A 27,593-nucleotide genomic window follows, 5' to 3' on the forward strand; every position below is an offset into this window, starting at 1 on the left:
ATGGCGATGCTGGTAAATGGGATAGAGATGCTGCGATGAAGTGTGTTTCTTTGTTAAATGAGGAAGTCAAACTTTGCCCTGCAGCAGCAAAGTTTCACAGACGTGACACAACAGGTAGTGACAGACACTCACCCGTCGTGAGTGACGACGCCCGTGTACCTGATTGGACTGTTTAAGAGACGAAGACTTGCAATTGCCTCCTTCCAGAATGGACTAGCCAGGAGAGACACACAAACACAAACCCCTTTGTCTGAGCTTCATTCAGGAGTTAGACATGTTCAGGAGGAGGAGGAGGAGGAGGAGAAACAGTGGCAGGTGTGTCTCAGGAAGGAAGCACCAAATTCACTGAGGACTGATGTCCTTGTGACAATTACTTTGAAATGACCGAGCTGTGCATGAAAAAGTTAAAATATCTTCAGTGCAACTTCTATTTTCATTTCCATGTTCGACCATCAGTCATTATTGTTGACATCATCATCAAAACTTACTGCACATTACGTACAAAATCACAACAAACCTATATCCAAGTATCCATTTTTAGGAGCTCTAGTCGGGCTGTTTCACTACTGAGCACATCGTAAATTATGTACCACTAGAGCCTTAACAACATCATGCACATCACACAAATGAGAAACATCAGTCTAATTCATGTTTGCAGCTGCGAAAAATACTCATCAATTAGTATTTAATAGAGTTGATAAAAGAAGTGCCAACACATTTCAAATTAAAAGGAGGATTGAGCCAAAACATTAATGACCAATAGCTGTATATACTGTATGTATTTGTTGTTTGTTAAGCTGCTGTGTTACAGTAGAAAACTGTTCCTTAAAATATTAAGAAGCTGAAAAAAGCTTCATTTCATTTATGTAATACCTACTTACCACTAACACTGTTGTCATCATCATCGTCGTTATCATCATCATCAGCAGCATCAGCATCATCATCATCATCATCATCATCATCAGCATCAGCATCAGCATCAGCATCAGCATCAGCATCAGCATCAGCATCAGCATCAGCATCATCATCTTATGAATTTCAGCCTTGAAATCCGGCCCTGTGAGTATTCATTACATTTTCCTGACGTTGCCCATAGACCTTAACAAGACTTCAGTTCCTCCCTGCTGACCTGTGTGAATTGATAAGTGTAACTGGATTCACATGTCGGTGGGTGGGTGAAGTAATTCTCACCTTGGGCCTGTCAAATTTCTCCCGTTCATTATTTGCCTTCAGTGCCTTCTCAGCCAGCTTCTTCTGCATCTGAGGACCTCTTCCAAAGAAGATGTAGTTGACGAAGGCATATTCCAGCAGAGCCAGGAAGACAAACACGAAGCATCCCATCAGGTACATGTCAATAGCTTTGACATAGGGGATTTTAGGCAGAGTCTCTCTCAAATGGGTATTAATGGTTGTCATGGTCAGGACAGTGGTGATCCCTGAAAGCAGAAAATGCATTAGAGTCATCATGTAGAACATTATGAAAGCACAAGTAACATGAATATGAACTACAGAGTCATGAGGCACAGATAATGTCTCCCAGTTTGTCCTTAGAGCGGTTAATGGCATTACATTTTGCTCGAGGTTTTTTCTTCTGTTTTAGGCATAAATCACGAACATGAATCAGTTTTTTCAACGTGTAATGTCAAACTATTATTTCTGCTAGAGTTTGTAGCATGAAGTTCTCTGGAACCTGTGCTTCATCAGTCCACTGACCTTTTCTGTATCAGCCACCTTTACATGCAAAAAGGATTTTGCCCTTAGCTGACGTTGCTGACGTAACACTCTGTGGGTGAATTTATGTAGATGTATGTAAAAAAGAATGACCTGGTTAAACTTTGTTACCACCATCTTCAACACAGTTTTTCTCCCATGTTTAGTTTTAGCTTTTTGCTGAGTATAGTCCTGCAGTTCAAGCTAAGCTTAAAGGACAAACTGTAAAAAAAAAAAATCATAATAATAATAATGAAAGGTTATAACAGGGTCAATTTTCCCCCCAGAATCTCTTTAGAGCAACTGATAAATATAATATAAATGACATATACACCTGGACTTCACTGTATGCCCCTTAAATACTGGAATCACGATCATATGTGAAAGACACAAACTAGCATCAATAAAGTAGACTTTTAGTATTATTCCAGTTGTATGACGATTTTGAATCAGTTTTATATCCGTTGATATCAATACCATGTCAGTCAGAGTGAAGTGGACTCCATTCAGCCCAGCAGCTGTGGTGTGAATTCTAATTATTTACTGAAACCAGTAAGTAATACCACTGACTCAAGGCCTGCAATGAGTGGATGTGGATGAATAAAAAGGTCACATAAGAAGTTCTGGTTGCTAGACTAACAAAACAAGTTCTTTGAGAGTTTCTGTAATTGTAAATCTTAAATAAAATGTATTTGCAAAGCAATCTAAATTTTGGGGTGGAATAGTTCATCATGACCCAATCTCCAAAATGAAGGTATACGCTTAATAAGAATGGTATTAGCTCATGAAGAGAAAACACTGCATCTTTCTGTCAAGGTCTAAACATGAGTCATCTTCATCAGCTGCAGATCCATTTCCCCCAAATCTGATTATAATATTATAATAAATTATGTGATACAGCTCACGAAGCAAACAAAGCATATGCAGCAGTTAAATAAACTACAGTGCCTTAATCCTCTTGATAATAGATCATCAACAATACATGTGTCTGTGTTGTTTTTGTGTCTCCTGCATGGCTCACCAGCCTGGACAGTGTGTCTATTTCTGTCCATTCAGCCTTACATAATTAAAGCAAAAATGTTCCACTGTACAGTACGTGTGAGGGTGTCAAGAGCGCTGTGGGTACATGGCATTGATTTCTGCATAACAAAGGGAGGAACAAGAATCTAAACTCTCTCCGAGCCCAGAAGAGAGGGTTATTCAACAAACCGCAAAAATATTTTCGCTGCAGTGCTGCGGGCTTAAAGTTGTCTCTGACATCAGTAAAACATATTGACAGACAGATTAAGAAGTGATTACGATGGCCTTTTAGCAGCTGAGCTATGAAATGTCAAAGTGCTATGCATTTACTGTTGTAAGAGTGTTGTGTTAGCCTTCCCACGCCAAAAAACATTAGGCCAAAAGAGGAACGTGTACTTCAAAATGGCCACTTGAAAAGCGAACCTCATTCATTGGAGGTGTTCGAGCGAGGTTATATATTTTTTTAAAAAAGGGCACCTTCACAGCTAGCATAGGCTTCAGTAATTCCACCGAGCCCTGTCCTGGCTGCGATGCTAGTGCTTGTCCTGCTTTTATTGTGAAATAGTTTCACAATAAAAGCTGGACGAGCTGCTATGAAAATAAATGAAATACCAACAAGAATTTAATATAAAGAGCCACAACAGGGCTGCATTGAAGCACAATAACTGACTGTTTTATCAGATAAGTAAACAGATCATCATGAGCTCATGAGGGCGCTAACTTTTTAGCCTGGAGTGTTTTATCATCGTGCGTGTAGTCATCATATGCATACTTTAGTATATTTACGGGTTCTTAATTTAAAATAAAGGAGACTGAAACATTATACAATGCTTTTTTCAGAAAGTGTTTTCAACAAGCTAATGTTAGCTGATGTTAATTAGCTAGCTGCAATAAATCTGCCAGTGGTTGTTCTAGTCAGTAACATAAATATTTAATGAGAGGGTGTTTACCAAATAGTCAATTACTTGATATAAATCTTCAAACTGTGCAATAGCAAGATTTATTTTGAGGCATTTTGCCTTCGTTCACTTGCAGTGGAGATAGACAGGGGGAGAGTGGGTGAGGGTGTTCCCAGCCAGGCCACTGCAGCGAGGACTCAGCCCTGATATGGCAAACACTTAACCAGGTGAGATACCACTGCACCTTGTCTAGTGATATTTTAAGTAAACACACAGAATGATCTCATGATGTCCCTCTTCAAACGTTATTTTTCCACTGCTTATATAAGAGGCTTGGCAGATAAGCTATCCCTTCAAATTTAGTTTTGCTCAGGATATTCACCATAATGGCAGACCGAATGGAAACCTAGAGCGAATCATCACGTAACTGAATTTGAATAAGTGTAAATGGTTCCTAAATTGCATCGATCCTCTCGTGTCTCAGACAGTGGTCTTCTGAGGATAGTGTTCCCTGAACAGGTCTGAACCCGGGGAGATGCCTCCAGATCCAGCTGATGACCCAGGCCCAGCTGAGATGCACCACATCCATCTCATCACTGTCCATTCACTACTGGTGTCTAATGAATGCTGCAGGACGGCACGCCTTCTTACACAATGCTTGAGTGCACTGATGCTGAATGAGGATTTCCATTAAGGCAAATATTCTAGCAGAGATCAATGCAATTAGGGGAGGTGGGGTGTTTTCCAGTGATGAACTGAAGCTGGTGTTTGTTTCAGTCCCAGAGGCCGGTGGAAAGTGTGAGTCGCAGATCTAATTCAGTCTCCTATTACAGCACAGAGCAGTTTAACAGGACACACAGATGTGATAATACTTTTCTGCCATGTCCACAAACCTAAAGCTGAAACACAACCTTGGCTTTAGCACCAATAGGTGACACTTTTTGGTATTTTTTTTAAACCTTTAAACAGACAGGTGCAGTGAGCCACCAGGGTGCAAACTATTTCCATCTTTTAATTATATGAATAACTTTCTACGTTCCCCTCAATGAAATAAAGCAAACTTTTAATATCTCAAGCTGTAGGAATGAACCAGAGCAAAAACAGCTAGATCCTGTGACACCAAGACAAAGAGCTGAAGGAAGCTAAAAATCACCACACAGGAGACCGCAAACTCAGCTGATGATTCCCTGTGGATTTCACTTCTACTGTACCTACTTTCACATTACGCATAATCATGATATACCCTGTTTCACCTCCCTCTTTATAACTGTTTTAACAACTGAGGAACATATTGGAGAGATCACAGCCTGTTTATGTCCTGCGCTGGCCAACAGTACCCAACCTTCTCATCTTCTCAGGTCACAGTGTGGTACATTTCATGATCTTAGCATAATCTCACAGCGAACACTTTCTCTACGGTATAACGACTCTGTGGGGGAAGAGAGGCCATCAATCATAAACATATCCTGTATAACAACACACTCACATTTTCTACTGCGAAGCCATCAATTCAGAACATCCTCATTACCTCCCTCTTCAGTGCCATTTCTTGCTTTTCTTTCCTGTTTTTTATACTACCTGAGTGAGTAAGAGAGTTTACAACTGCAGCAAAGCACCATCATAGTGGTGCTTAGCAAATGACCGAGAGGAAAGTGAAAGGAGAGATTTGCAAATCGCATTCTGAGGAGAAATGTGGAGTTGGAGCAGTGAAAATGAGCCTCCTTTGGGGGGAAAGAGTTATTTTTCAACTACAACACAAAAGTTGCGAAGTGTTGTTGTCAATGTTTATATCAAAGCAATCTTTCACTGTGTTGTCTGTGTTTGGTGTAATGTTCTTCTTTTGACATGGTAAGTATTCACCTTTTCCCTGCTCAATGTGCCTTATTTCTATCACAGCATTAGATTTGATTTACTTCTAACTTGATTCTACCCATTAGTTGGAAACAGACAGGACAGAGGCAATCAGTGAAGCTGCACACTGAGGAAGGCGTTCACTGAAACCTTTGTGGACAGAGCACATGCCCTGGTATGTCATGGAAAAAGGGCAAGTAGTATAAGACCCCGGGAAGTGACAACTGCCATTTTAGCACTAGTTCTGTCTCACCTTGTGCATGTCCACAGTGTTTCATATTTAATGCTACATGACTGTGGTGTGCAATTTGCTTTTTACACTATTTAACTTGACATAATGTTGAACTGCCTGAAGGAAGTTATAAATAACATACAAACATAACAACTTAAATAAAGCTACAATAATATGGAACTAGTTCATGCTGAGTCATACTGGGTAGTCTGCATTTATACTGATATAAACTGCTGCTTTTCTGGGTTTGTGGTTGGAGAATATGTAGGAAGCCAAATATGTGTGCAGTGGCAGGATGTGCACACTCAGGTATATATCCACATGCACATGTCAGACATGTAATCTACAGGTACTTGAATTGAAGTTATAAATACTAGTGATATGTCACCTAACAATGTCTTTTTGACTAATAAATATGTCTGATGGAGTCATTTGTTCAAAGATCATTTTGTGTGTGGCGATATCCTGGTTCCTGTCAGGATCGTGGCTTTGGGATGGAAGTTGTCACTGTTCACAACCGTACAAGCTCAACCCATAAAACACAAAAGACATCTATCTGAAGGTGAAACTACAGACCTGAGGTCAATCTAATGCATGGGACACATCATACCTAATGCAACTCTGGCAGCTGAGGCATCATAATTTATCCAGAATGACACCCAAGATAGGATGGTGATGAGGATGGAGGGCATGTACGTCTGCAGGATGAAGTATCCGATGTTTCTCTTCAGCTTGAAGCTCAGAGACAGTCGAGGATAGGCACCTGCAGCAACAAGAAGAAGAAAAAAGAAAGAGAAAGGGAAATAGTCGTCTTTAATTCAAGAGGAACACTGGGATGTCATGCATTTTGTTTTGGTTCCTATGGCAATGGGCTCATGAACTGGTTTCATCACCATGGAAACAGGCAAGTGTGGTTTAAATTGCAAATCATCTGATAAAATTTAGCCTTGAGATTATCTGTGAGCAAGCAACCGCGATGCAGAGCAAATAGAAAACACAATGAAATAGACACCATACACGCACGTGCACACACACACACACACACACACACACACACACACACACACACACACACACACACACACACACACACACACACACACACACACACACACACACACACACACACACACACACACACACACACACACACACACACACAATGATGATAATAATAAATGGGCAGTTTGATATTTTGGGAAATTATTTTCTTTTCAAACCAAGGGTTAGATAAGAAAAAAAACCTGAAACCACTTTAACATCTCTCTGATAAATATGTTTAAGAACTGAAACAGCTAACCTGGCTTTTGTAGAGTTTAGACACATTAGCTACGTGCAAAGGACTTTAGAGGTTCTAAAACATGGACTTTGTTACCAGACTGAGGTTCACTCTTTGCCCCTGTGTCAAGTCTAAGCTAAACCGCCAAGTATAACTTAGCTGTAAATGAATGAGAGTATTTCTAAAACAACTCAGACTATTTCTTTAACAATTTCTTTAGATAAATATTAACAGTTTGACAGCTACAACTGGGGCTGCTCTGAGTGTTATGTGAGTTTAATGTGGGTAATATCATATTGCAAGGGTCTTCAACATTTTTTAGGCCAAGGACCCCAAACTGATGGAGAGATGGAGCAGGGACCCCTATTATAGTGAAAAAATGTTTATTATATTACGTAAACTGGGCCCAGTGCCATGTATAAACATACCTTGTTATTGTGCATTCAATACTAAGCTATTCAAATAGTATAGAGGTTCATATATTAATGTTTTTTATTTTAAACGTGGAAGGTACAGTGAGTAGTGGGTGACCATGACTCTGCCATTTATAAACAGACCATGTTAACTGATACCAATGCTGAAATCAACTATGCTTGTCAATTGCATGATAATCATGCAGAGGAGCTTCAAATTAACCTTTTTGAAACTAAATAATATAAAACATTGTCTACTCAACCAAAAATTCCACGACCCCCCCTGCAGACCCCCTGCTGAAGACATCTGTCATATTGTGTTATATTATCTAAAATTTGTGTTGAGAGTTCTTAAACTGTCAGACTGTCTATGTGTATTTCTATATGTGCACACTAATAAGTGCAATTTAAAAAATATATATATATATACTGTATGATATTAGCTTAGCAAATGTAGGTTTATGTGTCTGTGCTGAAATTACAGTAACAGAAGTCACATCTAAAACTTTTAACAAACAGTGGTCTGTGATCTGATTTGTGTCAGTCCTGGGTTCTTTATGTGAAAATGTTTTAGTACCACTGGTCTAGCCAGAAAACCAACACAGCTTATTGACTGTTAATTATTGCAGCCTTGTTGGACTGATAAAGTTTTATTTTCTTGCTTTACACCTGAACAGGGACAAGACCGAGTGTTGAGAGTCTCTGGTGACATCAAGTCTATGCAAACACTAAATGGCCTTGTTGCCCTATAATGGCTATTTCTGCAATCTGAATGAGTGACTAAATGTATACACCTTGTGTATGCCAGACATTACTGTATGTGAGACATAAACAGTATCTGCAGATGCACCTGGGAGCCTATTTGTATCAAGATTTGAACCTGACTGTAATTAGCTCTAATACCCCTCACAGTATTATCTCTCAGAGATGTTCGGACAGTCTCCATCCTACTTGACACTGATTCAGCAGTGGAAATAATCAGTATTTTGGTGCCTCTGAGGTTTTGTATCATAAGAGAATAATTCATGCTCTTGGCGCTCTGCCTCATGAATACATTATTGTGCTGTAAGCACAGGCATCATTCTTTTATCAAGAGCTTGAATAAATGAAGGGATAATTGCCTTTCTATTATTATTCCTGGTTCTGGTGTTCTGCTGAGAGAGGTCATGGTTATTGTAAGTAATTGTAATTAAGAGTCTTATGTGAACTATTTAAGGCCCTAAAACTGATCTTTTCAATCAGCTCTTTATGATGAGTGATGGCAGTATTAAAAAGAAAACAGTAGTTTCTGTCCACATTGGAACTGTTTTTATTTATTTTGCCTCTGTGCCAGCAACAGCCAGGGCTGGAGGCCTTGTGTTTAAGATTTTGTGAACCTTAAATCTCACTGATTAGACTTCAGTGCACAAAGGTCAAAGGTCATGGTCATGTTACTACACATAACACTTTTCAGCCATGGCTAAAATTACTTACACAGTATAATTACTTTGCACAGCAATTATAACAAAAATCCATAACAAGCGTAAAGTATTTTGTATGACAGGGATGTAACCTGAAACTAGTCATCAGGGTAGTAATTCTAGTTTCACATGAAAAAAAAAAAAGAAGAAATAAAAATAGAAAATAAAAACTTCTTTGCCCCAATCAGGATTAAGGTCAGTTTTCGTTCCAAATCACACAATTATCCTGGGTGGTTTGATCACTGTCAATCAAATCTGATAAAACCTGATTTCAGTCAGTCCATTTTGGAGTGTTAAACTCTGTTAAATAATACCTTATGAGGTGATTAAAGGACTATTTGGGAGGTTATTTAAGTGGATCCAATAAGAAATATAAGTACTTATGAATTGCTTGAACAGCATTACTGTGATTGCCACTCACCTGTGGAAAAGACCACGTTCCTGGAGACCAGTTTGTAGTCGACTATGGAGAACTGAGGGAGCTCGATGCGTGTCACCCCTGTCACTGCAGTGTCTCCTCCTTTCCAGTAGAACTCTATATCATCTGTTGTGTAACCATCTGCGAAAGGAGACGTAGAAAAGAAGGAAAGGTGTGATTTCTTATGAGTGGAACTGCACCGAAAATGCAGTCGTCTCATTTTGTTGCAGGGCCAAACTCAATCATGCCTTTTTATTTGTTTCACAAGTGAAATCTGTGTGTCTAAAAGCCACAGTTGATTTACAATAAATGCTATGAATCACATAGACCCGTCTGGCTGCAAGGTGCTGATTGCGTGAGATGTAAATCTTCACAGGGATGTGTGTCACTGCAGGCGCACACACTTACACCACACGCATGGGCTCCATGACTGTCAGTATTTTACGGCAGCACAGATAGCCAAATACATCATCAAGATGTATGACTCTGAACTAATTATCACCATGCTCTACCGTGGAAATCACTGTCTGCTTAAAACCTTTCTGCACCGGTGAAGTACAGTAGGTCTAACTGGAGAAGTTGAAGCAAGCAATCCCGCTGAGATACGACAGCGTCATAAATCGAAAGAGATTCAGCAGTCAGTGCAGTTTCTGTCTTCATGAGATGAGGGGTGTGAGAACTTTTTTTTATGAGAATTACAGTGCTGTTCATAAAAGTGACGAGAAAGTAGAGCTGTCCACTGTATTTCTTTCCTCCAGGACGTAAAGCTTAAACTTACAACTCTCAATTTCCAGAGTGCAGTTCTGCTCGTCCAGGGGGTATCTCCTCAGATCCATCATGCAGGCTGCTGTTGTTGTGATTCTGAGTTAAAACAAAAACAAGAGAGAAATGTACATCACTTAGGGGGCCTTGCTTTCAATGGTGTGGTTCATTTGCAAAGACACATTATCGAAACACAGTAGTAGAAGATGCAATTGCAAATGCATGGAGATGTGCTTGCTTTCTAGAAACAAGATACAACTACTTTCAAACTGCACAAATGATTAGTGAGACACACACATCCTGGTAATGCAATGACGTTCATTATTATTTGGTTGGGAGTAAAATGTGCTGCTAATGGCACTTCCAGGCTTTTGAGGTGCAGTTCAAATAAACATGAGCTGAGTTACAAGATATGAGTTGATATTAGGACCTGCTGTGCAACCATTTCGTTGGAATTGCAGTTTAAATGGCTGCAAGAAAACAAATAAAACATTTAGCAACTTCAAGCGCCTTGTGTAGATTAGATAGATATGTGATAGTGTATGAGCCAAGATTAAATATGACCAATGAGCATTAGAGATGCAATGCTAGCTAATCACTGAAACCATCTTGAGAGGTGGTGTGGAGTGCTAAAATGTATAAATACATCGGTTTCTCTAAGATGCATACTTAATCTTTATTGCAGCCAATGCTTTCTGATGTGAGTGTGTCAAGCCAGAGGAAAGCTGTTATCTGGCTAATGGAGATGCATGTACACAATCTGTAAGTGTTAATAAAAGCTGATCATGTGTGGATATCCTAATGAAATCCAGATCTGTGTAATCAGTGCTTAAATAATGTGTGTGTTCAAATGGTTTCTCTGTCATAATGCCCAGTAGAAATGGGTATCAATTGTAAATTCTCAAGTTAGTTAAAGGTCCCATGTGTTATAAACGGAGTCTTCAATTTCTTCTCTGTTTATAGATCAGGTCTAGGTTCTATATTACAGTTTTTCTACAAAAATTGTTACACTTCTCTTTGACCACAGAAACATGGAAGCGTCTCTTTTGATTGGCTGACTGTTTTCACTGACGTTATAGAGCTCCAGAGAAGAAGCTCCAGAGAAGAAGCTCAAGAGAGACGTAAAACTACACTGAGATGGTTTTTGGTTCTTTAAACTACAAATATGTCTACTTACAGTATGGACCAACACTTCAAATTAGAGATGGGAAAAGTGTAAAATATGGGACCTGTAAAGTATTCAGACAATTACAGTAATGGCACCCAACTGGAAAATTAGCAGCAGCAGCCAATTAGCGGCACCAGCCATTTATCAACTCCTCACATTCACATGGTGGTAGAGGGTGGACCGGGTTATACTTTGCCTGACATGTGGATGGAAACCTACTCTTGCTATTGTTATTTCCTCTCTGTTTCCTCTTTGTCATACTTCTAATCGATGTGAAGCTGCTGTCAACAAAACTCAACATTTTCTGACATTATTTTTCAGTAAACTAAAAGCCTAGATATAAAAGAACGGAGGGAAAACTCATGTTAAAATCTACGGAGGATTACAGAGGCAATAGGTAACCAAAAACTCAAGGAAGCTTTTCATCATAGTTAACAGGAAACAGGAGGCCTGTCTCAGATAAAGGCCATGATCTGTTGTTGCTGAGGTTAAAACAATACGAAAACAAACAGCCAATATTTGAGAATTAATTTTAACAATGTGGCTTACCTGAGGCCGTAGAGGACAGTGCCGTCTGGGTGGAGTCGAATCATACGGTTCTTGACGGTGACACCGTGCACAAAGGACTTCTTGTCATTGAGGAAATAGGTGTCAGGGACCCAGAGCTGGTCTGCTACTCTGTTGTCCAGTGTCAGGTTGAGAGGGATTCCTGCATAGGCCAGCCTCTTATCTCTCCAATACTGCTGGAAGTACATAGTCAGCGTGTAGTCCTGTGGGAAGTCAAAACAGTACGGTCATGTCGCTGTACGTGACAATAGAAATTAGTCAGAGAGGTGCAAGGACAAGGTATGAATAATGTAATTTAGTTTCAGTCATTTGCAATTTCTTGAGGCCAGTGAAGGCACCACGGCCTAAACTGAAGTCGAGTCTCCTCTCCTACAAGGTTACCAAGTTGATAGACAGATGGACAGATGGATAGATAGATACATAGATAGATTCCTTGATATATTAGCAGCAATACATGCTTTGACACGAAGCTATTTCAATTATTTACAAGTGGATCCATCAAACACAAAAGCTTTTCCGGGCCTTTAATGGAGCTCTTTACTAGCTCACTTGGCTTTGTTCTGCTGACTAATGTTCTCTTAAATAAATAAGAAGGTCTCAGGAAATAAACAAAAACTGGGCTGTGCTGAAAATGCCTACATTTCAATCTTCTGGTGCGACGGCATATTCATAATAAAGTGTTCAGAAACGCCTGGATTTTTCTTTGGTCATAAAAGTCCATAGTCTCTTTTCAACACGGAGCTGATTCACCAATGAACTAATGGTCGCTCTGTGCGGTTCTTTACCTTTACCTCAGAAACTGCTGACCTGATTCTGACAGGGGAAAAAAAGAAAGGAAGAAAGAAAAGACAAGAATTGCACTGCTTTTGTTGATTCCCTCATTACTCTATACACAACACACACTGGTGCAAAGGGACAGCTGCATCATGCATGGCTGACAAACAGTGGGTTTGTTTTATGTTTGGAATGAATTACACAGATATGACAGTGTAATATAAAATAATATTGACTCCTATGAATAATTCAGGGTGTTTGTAGCCTCAGCATCTGTATTTGTTCTCTTAGCCTGTATTAAAAAAATTACCTCTGAGCTGTGTGGGTTTCATCTTTCTGCTGTAGAAACTATTCCATCAATTAAAAAAAAAAATGGAATGATGAAAAAATTATACTCCTGACTCATTTCTCCAGAAGGCCACAGACACACTGTCAGTTCTTCAGAGCAGGTTCAGCTTGTGTAGTAACTAATATACTGAGTATCTTTCCAGAAAATCCCTGGCTTGAGACTGGGCTGTTTTATTCTCTCTATAGAAATGCCTTCACCCTCCCAGTTCTCTTTCACCCCCTGTGAACAGAAGATGCCCTCATTACGCTCCCTCCCACATACAGTAGAGGTGTGGGCCGCTTGAATCAGCTTTACACAACATATCTTATACTACAGAGATGGAGCCCATCCAGAGAACCAGCCCTCTCACTCAGTGTCTGGACCGCAACTATTTTAGTCAGTTTCAGATCTTCAGATCCCGCCTCAGCAGTTGTCCTTGACTGCCTTAAACACAGCTTTAGCATCTCACAAACAATGCTTTGCTCAGTGTACACACTGTACAGTACGCCCTCCTGTTCCCAGGACCATGTGCTACCTGCAGGGTCCCACAGGACTCAGGCCTGCAGCTTATTCCCCACAGAGGGCTTTGTCTTTGTGTTGCTGTGCAGGGAAATTCCCTCTGACAGACACATGGGAGGTCACTTTTAATGAAAGACACAAACATAGCTTAAGTGTCACACACCAATTTATTTGTGTAAAAAGAAAAGAAAATAATAGAAATTTACATTTGAAAACAACCTCCAGTCAGATGACCATTTTAGCTCAACATCAGAAATAATCTCCACACTTATAGAACAACAGTAATGCTAAGAGCTGCAATGCTAGAGACACAAAGGGCTTTGACCAATAAATGCTAATGCCAGTGTGCTCATAAGCTCACAGTGACAAAGCTAAAATGACACTGTTTAGGTTATTATACCATTCACTATCATAAGTAAAGTGTCATAAATTGTCAAATTTTCCCTCTATCTTTGAGAGCTTAAAATTAGCCTTCAACTTTCCACATAATTATCTGGATGAAAAGGTCAAACTAAACTTGTTTGGAAATGGTTGTTTGGTGAAACAGCTGAAATTAATATTTTGAAATGCAAAATCACTTAAAGTAATTTGCCACCCATCCGTGTGAAGGAATGCACAAAAACACAGGAACTTGGAAGATGGTAACATTTGATTTTGTTGATTGTACTGAAATATGACCCAAATGATCCTTCCATGCAAAGGGCAATTTCCCATATTATGTCAGTTACATTACTAATAGCTAAATCTGATAACACATGCTGTCACACCCCACATGTTGGTATCATACCTGCAAATTTGACAGTTTTTTGTGCTCTGTGTCTGGCACTCAGGAGTGCTGTTGTTTGTTGTCAGATATTTAAACCACAAGAGACAGAAAGAGGTTTGTTCTGAGCACCAGTGAGTAAATGAGGCCCAGTGGGAGGATGACACTGTCGTGTCATCTTCAGCTCGGAGAGTTCACAGTCTCATACATGGTTACTGTGTGCCAGTCAAATATCGTCTACGTCAAGTTAACACCATGATATCTGCTGGGAATACAGGAATAGCACTAAGAGATGCCTACCCCCTGCAGGAGGGGGTTTTTATCACTCCAGAAGACAGCTGAGTGTTCCCAGTAGGATTGCAAAGTGTATGTATGTATTTTAAAAACAATGCATTTAATAGTTTCAGTCTCTGCATCCTCCCACATGGCATTTAACAAAGCTTTCATTAAATGATTTTGTTCCCTTAAAGCAGGCTACAAGTGAGACGCAGGTGAGCTATTTTTGTGGAGTAGAGAGATCAAGAGAAAACTTTCTTCTCTCTGTTTCATTGTTAGAACTTTTCAGTCTGAAATTATTCTCTACGCAGGCATCCTGAGTTCTGTGACAAAACTAAACAGCAGAATCTGACAGAGATCACGCCGGACCATGGATGAGCTGAGAGACAATGTGGCTATCTGTATTCAGTTCCACCAGGAAAAACAGAATTGCATGCCACTGTTTTAAATCCATCCAACCACGGTCTTATGTGATTGATGTATTTATGGTGCATGGTTATCTACACTGAAAACTAAAAGCTATGACGGAAACCTCATGATAAATCAGGAACTGAGAAATATTTATCAGCGAGAGACAACAGAAGACAACACACAACACCAACAGCCTGAGTCTCCAACCTGACCGCGGAAAATCACAACGCTGGAATAAATGCTGATGTTTTTTTTAAACACGTATATTGATTAGCTCCACTTAAATTTACACAGTTTGGCTTTTTATAATTTGCATTGTCCAGAATGTATCCTGTCTCTCGCCCGAAGTCAGTTGAGATAGGCTCCAGCTCGCCCATGACCCTAGTGCAGGATAAGCTGTATAGAAAATGAATGAATGAATGAATGAGGATTTGAAAATATGGAGCAGTGATCAAATGACAGTTTGCCCAGTAGTCTAGCCCGAACACTAGTTAAAGCTGCTGGGCTCATTTTTAGGCCACACACTGTTTACTGTCACCAGGTATACGATGGGACTGGCAACAAATCTGATGAGAGTGGTGACACTAAACCATAATACTTAAGTTAAATACTGTACAACCAAAACAACAGTGGGCTGACAAATGCAGAAATGTTCAGTAGAGCTAAGTAGAGTCTGGTGCTAATTTTAAAGTCACTTTTCACATTATATGTGGTAAATTGATGTTTTGGAAAAGAAAAAAAAAATCTCTGGCTGATATTGAAATTGCACAATGAGTCACAATTTAATTTGCAATGATTTTCAATTATTCATGAAAAGAATATAAAAATGATGATGATGTGTATTTTGGTCCGGCACATCTTTTGTAGGTTGGATATCAACACTAAGTGCTAACAATGCTATGGATATATCACATGTATTAATAGTGCAACCAATTACATTAACTGGTGAGTGAAGCGTTTACATAAACAGTACAAACTGCGATGGATGAAAAATGTTTGATGTCCTCAAACCATGAAGAAGCCGTTTGCTAGCTAGGCATCGTGTCCATTTATCCAAGACACTCATAGCATTTCCTCTCAATGCACTAAAACTAAAATGCGACTAAATGGATGGAGAGTCCATCCACCATAATTAGTCTCAATTGGTCCTGCCAAATAACGGTCCATTTTTATTTGAAGCACCCTGTTAGAGTGATGAGTACAATGGTGCTGCTGCTCAGAGGATTTATACTCCTGAAGGGTCACACTACAAGGGTTACCGCTATTGTGTAACAGTAAATGCAGCATTGTTCCGGCCCAGTGTTTAACTCAGCATGCTGTATTTATGGAACAACATAAGCATTTCTAGCTGAGCTCTCCTTACCTTTAGAGGAGATGCAGCCTAAGGCTTCCTTTATGTGGCTCACAGGCCCCTCCATATAAATCTGAGCGAACATCTGTACTATGAGATTTTTAAGGGTTCCTTCCTCTGGGCAGAAGGAGGATAATGTTAAAGTGTCAAAAGGGATGGGTCTTAAAGGACATGATGGATTTGTCTTCCAGCTGACTCATAGTGTGGCTGCTGAATAAATGTGTAACAACAACACTGGGAGGATCTGCTTTACAGCTTAAGGTACTTCAAAATGCCTGAACAGGTGCATCTCTGCAAGCTATACAAACTACAGGGTCACGCCTCAGGGAGTGATTCCTCATAAATACACAAATATTGCATTTTGTTCCCTGAGTGCACTTGTGCAGCATGAACGCCTGGTTACCGCGGATTATTAAAAATAACAACAGAATGGAGAAAGACACAGAGCAGTCTTAATATTCAAGCTAAAAATAAAGGAGTGGAGCGAGTAAAGTCAGAAATATATTAATAATCTCATCTCCTAGACAACAAGCTCTGCAGCTCGCCCACACAGGCTATAATGGGCCAATACCTTGCGTGACTCTGGCTCTTTAAAAGGATGCCACCAACACCTTTACGCTTTCCAAGTCTCTGAGGGAGAAAACAAGTTCTTCTTTGGTCTGCACAGTAAAACTGTGATGACCGAGGAGCCATCAAACTCATTTACACATGACCTTTCACTCAAATAGCTCTTAATCCTACAGTTACCTACTATGTGTTACTATTTTTGAACATTAAGCTGCAACTGTTCATGTTAGGGCTGTCACAATCATAAAAATTTTGTTGATGATTAATTGCCATACCAATAATTGCAATTTACAATTTTTTTTATGCCACTATTAGTGTATAAGCCTAAACATATACACATACATTTCATTAAGAAGAAGAGCCCTTATTGGCATTAAACATTGGAAATAAAAACTACATATCCGTTTGGCTTTGCAACCAAATCCATGCTAATGTCAATAGATGCTCATCAAATGTGGTTGTTGAATATTCGAAATTAAGCTCCACTCATGTGCAATTAAACCGCAGCAGAAGAAGGGGGCACATGACCATGTTATGGTCTATAGACAGCTATAGACTGATAGAGGTAGATATGTCCACTGATATTATCTTACTGCAGACACATATATTTTAGTTATTAATGTCAACCACAAAGTTACAAGAAATTGCAAATACAGAAGTCAGAACTGATGTCTGCAAAATCTTACTCAACCAATATACTGGAATCCGAGATTTAACTGTGTCGAATATCTGGCTATTCTCAGCATTTGTAAACACACTTTAGAGGATTGATGCCGCCGCTCTGAGTCGTTAGCTTAGCTAAACATAGATGGAAAGAGTGGATATGAGTGAGATCAGCTAACACCTCTGCAGCCAAGTGAAGCTCAGCAGAAGTTCAGTCATCATGCTCTCCTCGCTCATGCCTTTTCAGTCACAATCACTGTTTCCCATCAACTGAGTCATCCAATCACAACCTCTCGTCTTCCATCCTCAGTCAAACCCTCTGTTACTTCTGTTTACAATAAATTCAACTTTACTTCATGTTTCTCACACACTTTTGTTCCTCTCATTAGACTCTCCTGATCAAACTAATTCATATCTGTCCAGTGTCCTATTTTATATCAGTGTCTGTTCTTCCATTTAAGTCAGGCATGGGCAACTCATTCTACAAAGGGCCAGTGTGGCTGCAGGTTTTTGTTCCAAAAGCACACAGTTTGACCAATCAACTATCTGAAGACTGAGATCGGTTGATTAAATGAGTCAAGTCTGGTGAGCTGCTGCTCGGTTGGAAAGAAAACCTGCAGCCACACCGGATCTTTGTGTAATAGGTTGCGCATGCCTGATCTAAGTCAAGGAAAGTACAGTAACATGTTTCACCAAAATGATGAACTAGTCTTCCAAATTCATTTATTAAAAAAACATAGAAATTACCTCAAGAAGTCTGACAGGTAGAGGAAGCTCTTAATATGGAGGTCTAAGGGACTAAAAAAATGACTTCCTCTTAAATCGACTTCTGGTAATGTCAAACAATCCCCAAGGGGAGAAAACTTCAGATGAGTAAAAGATGGTCTTGTTCAGTGTGGGTTATTTGGAACAGAGCTGAAAAGCATCCAGCTATTTCTAAAAGTAAGGGAGATGAACTTGATCTTGGGCCAACTTTGCTCCTTTCTTCTCTGACTTTACAACCTGCCTGTGTCAGTGAATAACACGGGGTTAACGTTGTTTGAGACTGCAGCATGACAACACAGATCTTCACATGGTGATTTTATCGTTTTGTAAATTTTGCAAAAAGACTATTTTTATAAAAATCCTTTCTATGAAACACCTTTCTGTCCTTTTCATTGATCTGTCGTTTAAATGAGATTGTCTTGACGTTGTTGTGACAGTGTCAGTGAGGACTGTCTACAGCTGTAATGTCACATTTTGAGAAGAAGAGAGGAGCCAGTCGAATGGCTACGACCCAAGAAACACTGGTGATCATCAGTTAATAATCGCAGCTAAGGGCGGGAAAAGTGCAACTGAATTGCAGATAATTTGGAAAAATGTGACACTGTTTTTCTTCTGGACTCCAGGTGAAGAAAAGAAAGACATACAAGCAACAGAAGAGCTTGAAGATGAAGCGATGAAAACAGACAGAAACTGCATTGCAGATCTAATCTGTCTGTTTCCCTCTTCTCTTCTCTTCTCTTACAGCACGACTCTAAACTCAGCACCAACAACTGACACTGATTTACTAAATGTGGTCTCCCATCCTATTAACAGATTAAAAGTTACTGCAAATAACACACACATGCACTCACACACTGTAAAAACAGCCAGTCAACTCAATTATAGCTAAAGACGTTGAAGTGAGATGACACATTTTCTTTTCTTTTCTCCTTCACTACAACATTAACCAATAAACAAGGGATAATTTTAACATTCAGACAGATCACATTGTACTTAGTTTATCTTTGTGTTTTTGAATGTCGGCGCAAAGTTGTGTGCCCTCTCGCTGTCATCTGGCGAGGCTCAATAAAGACGTGCACAGGGCAGAGCTCTCTGTCTCTTCAGTCAGGCTGCACAATACATGACTGACAGATCTCAGTTTCACTCAGACATCATTGTGAAGGTTTCCATGATCTGACTGGACACCATCCGTGATCTCACTGGGCTGTCATTAGTGTTTGCTTCAGATCTTTAAACTGGAAAGATACGGCAGCTATTCTGGAAATGTCAAACAACCAGTCACAGCAACGAAAGCTTTCTGAATAAATCTTAAAAAAAGAATGTCATAAAGCTGCAGAATCATAGAAATATTTGTCCAAAGATTTCAAAACAGAACAACAAAAATCATCAGCCATGAACTATTGACTTGTAAAAAAGAACAACAAACATGTTTTTGGCATTTAACATAATTTCAGTGCTTCTGCCTATGTGATTCTCAAAGTCTCCTAATATATTTGAATATTAAATAGGATTACACTGCATTTATGATGAGGTATGTTAGATGTTAGATGTTAGATATTATGTAGGAGGTTAACCTACTGTACAGCTGTGTAAGTGCTTTTTTTTTTTTTTTTTTTTTTTTACATATCTGTAGGTGTGAAATACAAAAGCTCATTACAAAAATAATGTGAGGTAGCTTAGACTGACCAGTAGATACCAGAGGAGAATATTCAGTGCAGCCATAAACAGTAGTAGTTAACACTGTATTTCTCACTGCATTTGTATATACTATATACAGACTGTATATAGTATATACAAATGCAATGAGAAATACAGTATATAACTTCCACAGTGATATGTTTGGAAGAGATTGATTTTGAGAGGATATACACTTTATCAATAAAGTTTTGAGAGGATATACACTTTATCTGTCAAGAATAAATCACATTGTTACAATCATTTCATGAAAATAGGTTTTAAAAAATCCAACTTTATGGGCAACAGTGTAGATAGTATTAGTATTAGTATTAGTTTTTAACTGGGTGTTTCTCAAACTGTGAGCTAGTCACCTCAAAGCCTGCCCAGTAGGGTCTTGTTTTCAATATTGAATTAACACAACTCACACGCAATTGAAGAGACAGCCCACCGTATTCTCTGTCAGATACGTCTCCATTTGTATAGATCTTGCTATAGTGCAGACATAAATGTGCAGAGTCTTTTTCAACCCATGTCATTTCGGATTCTTAGATCTCCCTTAGTTCAGCTTGCCTATACACCTCTTATTGGACATATCACAGCAGTGATGGGTCATCTGCAGAGGTTGAATTAATAGATAGGAATGATTTAAATCTCTGTGCTGACCCTTGGAGTTTGACCCCTCCCTGTGAAGTAGGATGTGCATTTCTGATCTGTCAGGATGTCTAGTCCGAGTTGCAAGTTTCCTGCAGGTTACACTGGATGAAGACAGCAGAATGGGCTGACACACCTCTGTTTCCTATGGAGCTGGAAGTAACTGATTATAGCAAAATGTTTGGAACAAAGAAGTAGTGTATCCTTGTACAGTATTATAGAGAAAACAGATACTCCTTATACTGTATACCAAACACTGAGACCTCCATACAACCACACAATAATTAACTCATAGGTGAATTTAAACATTATTATTGCTGAGTAGGAGTTCAGTGGGCTGGACACGTTTGAGAAACACTGCTTTAAAGAGGAACTATGCAAGCCCGGTCGCTTTTCCGCTGTTTTGCTAACCCTCCTCTTGGCCATGTGCATTTGTTTACAATGAAGCCGGCGAGAAATCAATCAATAGAGCGGTGGATAACGTTATATATACGTCATATACGTTTCAGGACGTGTATATTTGTGTAGTTTAATTTGTCATAAACAAGAGATTACTGGTTTTCAGCAAAGAGGCGCAATAAGTGAAACGCATGTGGAAGGCAGATAGCCTCCATGCTCCTTCTTAACAAGTTAAGCCATACATATTAAACCTTCACAATTACTCCAAAGCTGTTTATTTAAAGGGATAGTTCACCCAAAATTGAAATTTCACTCATTATCTACTCACCCTCATGTCGACTAAGGGCTGGGAGAAGTTTCAGAGTTAGCTTCTCTGGCTTCTCTGAGTTACAGGGGGTCTCGGCATAGCAGTGCATGTCCATATAACGGTTGCAAATGGATACCAACTGTCTTCGTAACAAAAAGACACACCATAAAACATCCAAATACCTCCATGCTGCTCGTATCTAATGTCTGTCTTGTATTGAAGCCCCGAAATGCGAAATTGTCCCGAAAAAAATTAAATAAGTATATATTTCAAGCTTGTTTTGTAGCGGAAGCTTCTCGAAGCTCCTCTTCCCGGTTCGTCAAATTTGGACGAACTGGGAAGAGGACAGACCCTGGTTCATCCAAATTTGACGAACCGGGAAGAGGAGCTTCGAGAAGCTTCTGCTACAAAACAAGCTTAAAATATAGACTTATTTAATTTTTCGGGACAATTTCGCATTTCGGGGCGGACATTACATACGAGTAGCATGGAGGTATTTGGATGTTTTTTGGTGTGTCTTTTTGTTACGAAGACAGTTGGTATCCATTTGCAACCGTTATATGGACATGCACTGCTATGCCGAGACCCCCTGTAACTCAGAGAAGCCACGGAGGACTCTGAAACTTCTCCCAGCCCTTAGTCGACATGAGGGTGAGTAGATAATGAGTGAAATTTCAATTTTAGGTGAACTATCCCTTTAAGGTAAAAATGTATCATATTAAGCTACTAATCCTGTTTGATATAGTAAGATCTTTACATCTTCTTCTGCTGAGATATTATGTAGAAATATCCCTTGAGTAACTTAGTAAAGAACACAGGAGTGGATACATTACATCTGAATCACACACTGTTGTAAATTCACTGCAGCCTGCCCACTGCCCAGATATAATCAATACATGGAAATCCTGTAGTAAATGCTTCAAGTAACATCACAGAACATGATCCTTTAAAAGATTCAAATGCTGGTTTGAATGTGGTGACATGAATACAGCTAATACGGAGGAGATAGGAACAAATTAATGTTGTTCAGCCACTGCTCCCACAATAAACATGAAAACTTGTGATCTATGGCTCCTGGCATTAAAAATACATGGAAGAAATGATTTGAGGTCATTTTGGTTCCTAGGTTTGGCAAGTGATCCTATTGGTTCTCGTGTGTTTGATACAAAGCTGGATATTTCTGGGTATCTGACAAAACGAAACAAGTGACTTTTTATAGTGCCTCGTGGACGGGATGCAATCAGCTCTGGGTGCCCTGTCATTCGTATTGTGAGTAAATCATTTTTAGAGGTCCTATTCCTGCAGCCTGCGGAGGAGCTGTATTTCCTCTGTCCCATCTGCATGCCTCCAACCATTAACACAGTCTGATACTATCGCCACCGAGGAGGCCAAATGCTTTCACATACTGTAGCATACGCAGACACCAACTCTCAAGTTAAAAGCAGGTGTGGTCTGTAATCCGGAAATTAAGTTTGGCCCATTAAGTGCTGAGATTTGCTTAACTGATGATAGATTTCCATGTGTATTTCCTGCAATTATGTATTTGTTTCTCCATTTAACTAGCAGTGCAAAAAGCAAAAATAACTGCAGCTTGCATGATTAAATTGGTGCATTGTTTATGTGCTGTGTGAGATGCTGGTTAACAGACACTATTCATCCTACAAGTAAAGTAAATTTGGGGATTTTTAAAGACACAGTAGACAAACAAAGTTTAGAAAAATCTAAATAGGCAGCTCCTCCTCGACAGCTCTTTTTAATACTCTTTAAGCTCTGGAGGTTTGAGGAGCATCTCTTACTCTATGCCTTCAAAGTGGAGTTGTGAATGTTTGTGTGCAATGAACAGTGGAGGTGTAGGTGTAAATCACACTGAATCTAGAAATACTATGTGTTGCGTTGTGTGTTTGTGTGTCTTCAACTGAGTTATGACTATGAGAACCAAAATGTACTTTAATGCGAGCTCCGTCCTCTGCTGAATTGTGTTTTTTTTTACAACCTTCAGATTTTGTCGTTTAAGAAATTTACTTACAACAGTTAAACTGTACAGAAAATGAAAACCTCTTAACTTCCATCTGTCTGCAACAGTGATAATTTTTTAATACAACCACAATATTGAACCTGACAGACTAACTCAACGGTCTATCTCACTTTCAAATCTCAGTTGTCACCAGAGGCAAGTGCTTAGCGTCTCTGTGGTTCTCACTGTCCCTGCCGTTGTGTAGAGACGCATTAAAATGCACCATGGGTACATTTCATCACACACACTTGTCAGGACAGCATGTCAGGGGCTATTTCCTCTTGCACCACGTGATCGGGTATCAAGCTCTGTCAGCAGTTCACACCAATGATAGATGGCATACAGGCATTAAACTGTAGAACGAATGGTGTGCCAAGCCCACTACACACACACACACACACACACACACACACACACCTCCCTCTGAAGGTCTGGCTTGTTTTTTTATGGTGAGACAACATGACAACAGGACTAAGTGACCTTATCTTCTCACAGGACCATTAGGGCATCACTGCTGGTCTCACAGCCAGTGAACCAGGATGTAAAATAATACAAGTCTCATACAGCAGAAACTGAAAGTACAAACCACTCCAGACAACACAACAGAGCCTCTAAACTGATTTTATGTCAGGAGGTTGTGTAGATGTTATTTTAGGACCAGATTAGTTTCTTGTGTTTACATGTAAATGAAAAATGGCTTTATAAAAATGGAATAGCCTACGTCATTTACTACTGATTTACAGATCAGTAGTAATTCACAAGATTCGCAAGAAAAGCTTTTGGCAAACGACAAAACAAAACAAAGCACAATTTATAGAGGGTTTTTTAAGATGTAACATATTTATTAATACCTAATTAATCATTTAGATGAGAACAATTAAAGTGATATGCTACCATATAACTGCTGATGTTAGAAACCCATGCTTTATTTCTGGGTTGCTGTCATTTTGCCAAATAAGATAAAGAGGACACCAAAAAAGGTTCTTAACAATGCAAATAACTTAAGTATGGAGAAATATTAATCAATCACCAATATAGTAAAAACACAAAGTAGCCTATAAACTAACCACACTTAATTTGTTAAGGTTTGGTAACAGCATCAATACATTACGTTACAGGACAAAATATAAATGAATGAATGATAACTTACCATGTTGACTTCTGACACCATGTCTATACTGGCCACATCTATACTCATGCCAACAGCAACCGGTGGACCTTAAAATATACACAATAAAGTTAGACACGTAGTCATAGATATGTAAGTGCAGCACCTGACATGAGGGGCCCCAGACATACCTCCAAAGTCTGGCCGGAGACGAATATCATATCCTTTCAACAGTTTATCCACAGTCTCTTTGACAAAAGACATGTTTCCCGGCTCGTTGACGCTGAAACAGAGACAAACAAACAAGGATGTAACTCTTTGTGAAGGCGGACACGCACACTCGTGTCCGGCTCAGTCCCCCGGACACTCACCTCTGAGCACAGCACATCACTGCCACGACCAGCGGCAGAGAGAGGATGTCAAAGAGCCCTGTTCTCTGGGATCCCCACATCCCAGCGGTGCGTGTGGAGGGGTGGGTGCTGTCCAGCGGCCAACAAATGACTAAATGAAGCCGCCACGGCGCTCACACTGGCGCTCCCACTGAATCAGGTGAGACTACTTCCACATTGTGTGTACTAGTGTCTACTCCCCCCATGCTGTATAACATGCTTCATGAGGCAGAGGCGCGCTGACTTGAGTGTCAGACGTGTTCTTCATCCTGTGGTGCGGCAGCGGAGCCGTAAAGACTCAGCAGGCTGCTCCACGTCTCCATCCTCCCTTCACTGGATATCTACCACAACAATAGATCCACAGGTCCGCGGTCCACGCGTGAGGATCAGAGTAAAAGCTGCCGCCCGGCTTCACAGTAAACTGTCCCTCTGACAAACTCCGAGTTTGGAAATGACTCCTACTGTAGGTGTCAGTATGCGCGAGGCTGCCCTGGTTAATGATGAGAGGGCACGTGACAGTCTACATATAGGAGCTTATTTAAGCGGCTGCCCTGACCTGAGACACGTTGAGCAAGAGTTCAGTGTGGAGGTGAGAGGCAGAGGCAGAGCCACAGGGGGAGGAGGGGGTACAGACAGTCTGGCTCTCTGTGAATTTCTTAAAGCAAGACTTTTCAACTGTTGAACGGAAAATAAAAATTCTTCAAACCAAAGTTAAAGCTGTAGTGCGTAACTTTTACATGCCCATTAAAGGGATAGTTCAACATTTTTGGCAAATTCGCCAATTGCCATAATCCATGAAGTCATAGGCGTAGGTTCATTACCTTTAATTTTCAGTGCATGTTGTTTTGAGATTTGCGGGGCAGAGACGTGAGCTGCTCAGCGAACACAATGATGGTGAATGGTACAAGGTCCTCTGTCCCTCAAAACTCATCAAATACACAATCCAACAACAATTATTTCAAAGCGTGGCGAATGTGCAATATAGTTTGTTGACTGACTCTCATCTGTGACTGTCTGTGAATATTATCTGTGCTTTAGCATTAATCAATGGCCTATAATTGACCTAGCTGTTGTTTAGCAAAATTCAGACAAGTTGGCCCCAAACTTTTGCTACTTCCTTGTTTTTATTCAAGTATCCAGATGAAGACACACTGTTTGTGGTTTTAACCATGTCAAAGTAACATCTGTCACTGATTGGCTGACTGTTTCCTGGGTGACAGGTAACACACTGTAGCATATACTGTAGCTTCCTACAACTATGGCAATAATCAGAGAACATTGATAAAACATGTATTTCAGACAAATTAAAGTTTACCCCCTCATCTTTCATAGCACTGTTGTTAAGGGGGCTCTGTAATGACGTATCAGTTGGTGTGGTGTTATACATTTAGTTTTTTTTTTAAAATACAATAAACAAAAGTGTTATTGGGTCAGGCGTGGCTAAGGTAATAGTATAATTTTGACATCACATAGTTATAGAGGTCCTGACAAATCAAGGCAAGATTTCTGTAAACAGGTTGAGGGTATTTCTATTTGGATGTGTGATGCTTCCACAGTATCAGTAGAAGAAATGGAGACTGGTCTGCAGCTGTAGTTCAGAATTAACCTTCTACTATTCACTCGGCTGCTTTGACAAGTTTTCATTTTTAATATCCTCCAGAACAACATTTAGTGAATGAATCTTACCTTGTATCATAGATGGCGTACAACTTCTTGTTCCCATCAACAGCATTCCTGTAAACAGAAAAAAAACAAGACATTACTTTCTGTGTCACTACAGTGTTGACTTTGACTGTCTGACCCTGACTTTCCCTGCGTCCCTGCTGGGGATTTGTTCCAGTTTTAAGTACCCAAATAACATGAATGTTACAGTTTCACAAACACCTTATGTTTCATAAGATATCCACCTCTATTAGAGTCAATTATAAGCAAGTTGACCTTAAGCCTGGTAGAATCAAAGACAGAATAATGAAATACACTGTAGAGTTATACAGTATGTGTGCTCCTGGTAGAGGTGCCCAAGATATTGTCTCCTCCTGTGATCTGGACCATTAACCACAAAAAAACAGGGCTGTATTTTTTTTCAGGTTTGTGTCCCACTTAAGTCAGGGCTACACTCGGTTGACCTATCAAGAGAAAAAAGTGCATGTGACAGAAAAACAAAACAGGTGACTATTGATATTCAGCTTTCTCCTCTGATTCTGATGTTACATTAAATAGGCAACAAATACACAGTTTTTTTTTCACAGTTAAACCACCTTTTATTATTTTTCTTTTCTGCAAATCATGGACAGTTTAGGAAATTGTATTGTTACGTTGTGAACTTGCAGAGGAGCTCTATCTTTACCATATCATGATCTCAACCTGATAACACCCTCAACTCTAATAGATCCCTAATGGATGTACATTAACGAACAGTTTGTGTAAATACAAGATAAGACCTTTATTATTCTACAGTGGGGAAATGTGCAGTATTGGAGTAGCAAAGTGGATAACCAAACAACACAAAATTAAAAATCTAAAATACTAAAAAGAATAAATAAATACATTAGTAAAAGCAGAATATTTAAAACAAGATATTTCAAATAGCAGCATAGGCATGATGAATGTTTACAGTTGATTATTGCACATGGTGAGTTTGCCAGTTTGAGGTGTGTGTGGCCTACTGAGTTAAGTATTTGTTATACAGTGAGGGGTCCCTACCACAATAAATAATGTAGAGCACAACAGAACACTATTCAGCATAACAGGGATCGGTCACACACCCAGTCTGGACATATTGGTCTGAACCCGATCCAACCAGATGAGATCGGTGATCCCAACTCTCCACACAATGGCAGTGAATGATGTAA

The 27,593-nt window shown here is 39.7% G+C and overlaps 1 protein-coding gene across 2 annotated transcripts in view; it reads right to left on the reverse strand.

Annotated features, from left to right (window-relative positions):
* The window catches only part of gabrb3 (gamma-aminobutyric acid type A receptor subunit beta3), a gene marked incomplete at both ends in the record, with an annotated part of 45,938 nt that overhangs the window by 1,405 nt on the left and 16,940 nt on the right, over positions 1–27,593 (reverse strand). Inside the window, 8 exons of one of the 2 annotated variants that reach the window (XM_083970441.1) lie at positions 1,192–1,436; positions 6,323–6,475; positions 9,286–9,423; positions 10,061–10,143; positions 11,762–11,982; positions 24,395–24,462; positions 24,544–24,635; positions 26,428–26,475. In XM_083970441.1, the coding sequence (XP_083826567.1) occupies positions 1,192–1,436; positions 6,323–6,475; positions 9,286–9,423; positions 10,061–10,143; positions 11,762–11,982; positions 24,395–24,462; positions 24,544–24,635; positions 26,428–26,475 (1,048 nt within the window). Of the gene's footprint in view, positions 1–1,191; positions 1,437–6,322; positions 6,476–9,285; positions 9,424–10,060; positions 10,144–11,761; positions 11,983–24,394; positions 24,463–24,543; positions 24,636–24,723; positions 24,804–26,427; positions 26,476–27,593 lie in introns of those variants that run through there. The other variant, XM_083970442.1, reaches the window with a different exon arrangement.

This window comes from Trachurus trachurus (genome assembly GCF_905171665.1).
Source record: "Trachurus trachurus genome assembly, chromosome: 4".
NCBI lineage: Eukaryota > Metazoa > Chordata > Actinopteri > Carangiformes > Carangidae > Trachurus > Trachurus trachurus.